Source organism: Papaver somniferum, chromosome 8 (assembly GCF_003573695.1).
Source record: "Papaver somniferum cultivar HN1 chromosome 8, ASM357369v1, whole genome shotgun sequence".
In the NCBI taxonomy this organism is placed as follows: Eukaryota; Viridiplantae; Streptophyta; class Magnoliopsida; order Ranunculales; family Papaveraceae; genus Papaver; species Papaver somniferum.
This window is the reverse complement of record NC_039365.1, coordinates 74,959,376-74,963,326: the sequence shown is the minus strand read 5'-3', so window position 1 is coordinate 74,963,326 and position 3,951 is coordinate 74,959,376. Positions and strand designations below refer to the sequence as shown.

Below are 3,951 nucleotides of genomic sequence, written 5' to 3'. Positions count from 1 at the left end.
AGAATCATCTTTAAATTAAGTGTGCTTTTCAAATGAAGAAGAAAAAGAAGAAACAGATGCAGGAGAAACACTGGTTAATATATTAGGTTGTCTTCGTCTTTGGAAGTGAAATATAAAGCATTGAATAGTTTACTTGAAAAAAGAAGAGAAGAATGTGTTAGCTGTATTGGGAAGATTCAATATCTGAATTGGGTAAAAACCCGGTACCAGTCTTATACCAGACCGGTCTTACAGGTATGAGTACAACTCCAGGTACAGGTACAAGTCCTCAAAATAAGGTACCGGTGAACTCCAAATACAGGTACAAGTACCGGGTTCATAAGAAACCCGGACCGTACCGGCCCATGTGCACCTTAGCAAAAACCGTAGAAGAAGGGGGGAAAAGTACAAGGCAAAGCTGTACGACGCTGTCTCTCTCTCTGGGAAGTGAAAAAGTAGCCGTTGGAAAACATGATGATCCTTAACCGCTCCCAACTATCTCTCAATCCCTACAAAACCCTGATGTTTTTAGCTGTAACCCTAAACCCCATATTCCAAATCACATCTCATAATTATTCATCTTCTAAAAATTCCCAAAACAAAATATCAGAAATTAAAGCCCTAATTTGTTCACCAGCTCAAGTCCAAAAACTCATTGCATTCGAATCGGATCCTCTTCGCGCTAAAAATATCTTCGATTTAGCTTCTCGTCAACCTAATTTCTGCCATTCATACTCTTCATTTCGTACCTTAATTTGTAAACTTGGCGGTTCCCGCCATTTCTCTCTTATGCAAAATCTCATCAAGCGACTGAAATCCGATCGTTACCCTGTAACCCCTGACCTTTTCGGAGATATTATTCAAATTTACGGTGATGCAAACTTACTTGGTCAATCCCTAAAAACATTCTATATAATGCTTGAATTTGATTGTAAACCACTTCCAGAACACTTTAATCAACTCCTTCAAGTTCTTGTTGCCCATCAGAATTATCTTCGAACTGCATTAGATCTATTTAGGACTGTTGATCGATTTGGTATATCTTTAAATACAAAATCTTACAGTATTTTAATGCGTGCCTTTTGTTTTAATGGTGATATAAGTATTGCGTATAACTTGTTCAATGAAATTTTTAAGAGAGATGTTCTTCCGGATGTCGAGTCTTATCGAATTGTGATGCAAGGGTTGTGTAGGAAAGGTCAAGTGAACAAAGCAGTCGACTTATTAGAAGATATGTTGAATAAAGGGTTTGTGCCGGATGCGTCAAGTTATACGACTTTGTTGAATAGTTTGTGCAGGAAGAAGAAGTTGAGAGAAGCTTATAAACTTCTCTGTATGATGAAAGTGAAAGGCTGTAATCCTGATATTGTTCATTATAATACTATAATATCAGGGTTTTGTAGAGAAAAGAAAGCAGTTGATGCTTGTAAAATTGTTGATGATATGGAATCTAGTGGGTGTGTACCTAATTTGGTTTCTTATAGGATGTTGGTTAGTGGGTTATGTAATCATGGGATGTATGATGAGGCAACGAATTTTATGTATGAAATGTTGGGTAAATTACTAATAATGTAACTGAGAAGAAGATACTTAGCTCAAACCGATGTTGCTGGAGATGCACAGAAAATGTAGAGGCACGTATACGATACGCTGTCCTAAAGACAATATCGCCTGCCACTCCTCTGAGATGCTACAGCAGTTGGCGAGTCACCTCCAGGATACAACTACAGTTAGTACCCCTCAATGTAGCATACAATGAGGGTACCCTTAGAGCTTGGCAGAACTTAAAACAGTAGAAGAGATGTTTACAGAAAAACAGAGGGAGAGTAGAAGAGATGTTTCTCTGTGGTGTGTGTTTTCTGAGCTTACAACTACTCTCTTATATAGTGTTTGTGTAGTTACAAACAAGAAAGAAAAACCCATGCTTATGACAGAAATACTGGTAATGTTGGGTTAAAGATAGTGCAAGAAAAGTTGTTTTGTCAGGCATGGAGCAGTGTGCTGCTGCCAAGCCAAATACGTACAGACAAGGGATCCAGGACAAAACACGTACAGACAGAGAAGCCAAGACAAGCACGTTCATACAAAGAAGCCAAGATAAGCACGTTCAGACAAAGAAGTCAGGACAAAACACGTACAAACAAAGAAAAGATTCTTCTACTTGTGTGGAAAACACGTACCAAAAATTTCAGCAAAAAGATAGGATCTAATGAACCCTCACCCACACCCACACCCACACCCACACCCGAACCTGAACCCGAGCCCGACCCGACCGGACGGCGGCGGCGTGCGTGCTTCTGTGCGAAGCACCCCGCATACGGGAAAGGCAACCTTGCCCTAGTCTAGGCCTTCCCTCCAAGCACAAAAGTCTAATGACCCAAGGGCCATGCCCTTATAGCCAATTCTATGGTATTTAAGTCTAAAACTCTTTAGATTTTAGTCAATGTGGGACTATTGTTTTATCTATTCAAATGAAAAAACAATTAATGGGCAATAGGTCTAGGGATCAAAACATAGTCCATGGAAAAATTGGTATTTTTAAAGCGTTTTTTCTAATAATCCCCCACATGAATGATAAAACATATCGACGAAATACGAGAAAACATAATACATCAATATTAGGCTAAGATGTCCCAGAGATTGAACCTTAACTTAGTGAGTGGTTACCGGAACTGCTTGTTGTTACGGTGAACACAATGTCTTGAACCGTCAACAGTGAGTGCAATTCAGAAATAACAACCACGCTTTGATGTCTCAAAGAAAGCTTCCAAGCTCTTGCCGTTGTGCCCGTTTTGGCCGTGGGCTAAATCCCGGACTTAATGAATGTATCTAGAGAAAAAGCTCAAATTCTCATAGGAAGCAGCCCCACTTCCAACATCCACATAGGTGAGTCCATTAAGAGTGTCCTGCCACACTCCGCTTTAAGCAAAGCCATGGAACTCATTAAGATCTTGACATATCATCCTAAAACATGCAGGCAGCACTATCATACGGTTACACCATAGGGAGGGACAAAGATAGTGCTCTCTCTCGACATCACCAAAAATTAGTTATCTCATTGAACCTTGATCTTGGAGCTCCATTCACAAGGTTGAGTGTCCTTCATGGCGATTTATTCTATGAGCTTGAGTCTCATCCCCTTCGATGTGGATCTAACTACCTCTCTAGATAACCCTTTCGTCAAAGGATCTGCAATATTCTCTTTAGACCTTACAAAGTCTATAGAGATGATGCCAGTAGAGAGTAGTTGTTTCGCTGTCTTGTGTCTTCTTTGAAGATGTATAGACTTTCCGTTGTATACACTATTCTTTGCGCATCCAATAGCAGCTTGACTGTCACAGTGGATTGCGATCGAAGACATAGGCTTGGGCCAGAGTGGAATTCCACCCAGGACAACTCGTATCCATTCAGCTTCCTCTCCAGCTTTCTCCAAGGCTATAAACTCAGACTCCATGGTGGATCGGGCTATACATGTCTGTTTGGTAGACTTCCATGACACAGACGCACCACCAAGTGTGAAGATGTACCCACTAGTGGATTTGCACTCATCTGAGTCTGATATCCAGTTAGCATCACAATACCCTTCTAGCACAGCAGGATACTTCCCAAAACTTAAGCAATAGTTTGAAGTTCCTCTCAGGTACCGTAGAACTCTATAGAGAGCATTCCAGTGATCCTGTCCAGGGTTGCAAGTGTACCTGCTTAATCTACTCACAGTATAGGCAATATCAGGTCTTGTACAGTTCATTAAATACATAAGACTGCCAATAACACGAGAATACTCAAGTTGATAAATACCCTCACCCTTGTTCTTTTTCAATTTACAATTGGTATCATAAGGAGTAGTTGCAGGTTTAGCATTTTCATGATTAAATCTCTTAAGCACAGTTTCAACATAATGTGATTGACTAAGACTATATCCATCAGACATCTTTCTGATTTTCATCCCTAAGATTACATCAGCAGGGCCTA

The 3,951-nt window shown here is 40.2% G+C and overlaps 1 protein-coding gene across 1 annotated transcript; it reads left to right on the top strand.

Moving 5' to 3' along the window:
- The first annotated feature begins 450 nt into the window (after nucleotides 1-450).
- LOC113305673 (pentatricopeptide repeat-containing protein At4g01400, mitochondrial-like) lies at nucleotides 451-1,554 on the top strand. The gene has a single exon (XM_026554691.1). It carries the CDS (start codon nucleotides 451-453, stop codon nucleotides 1,552-1,554), a length of 1,104 nt encoding a protein of 367 aa, XP_026410476.1.
- Nucleotides 1,555-3,951: the final 2,397 nt, after the last annotated feature.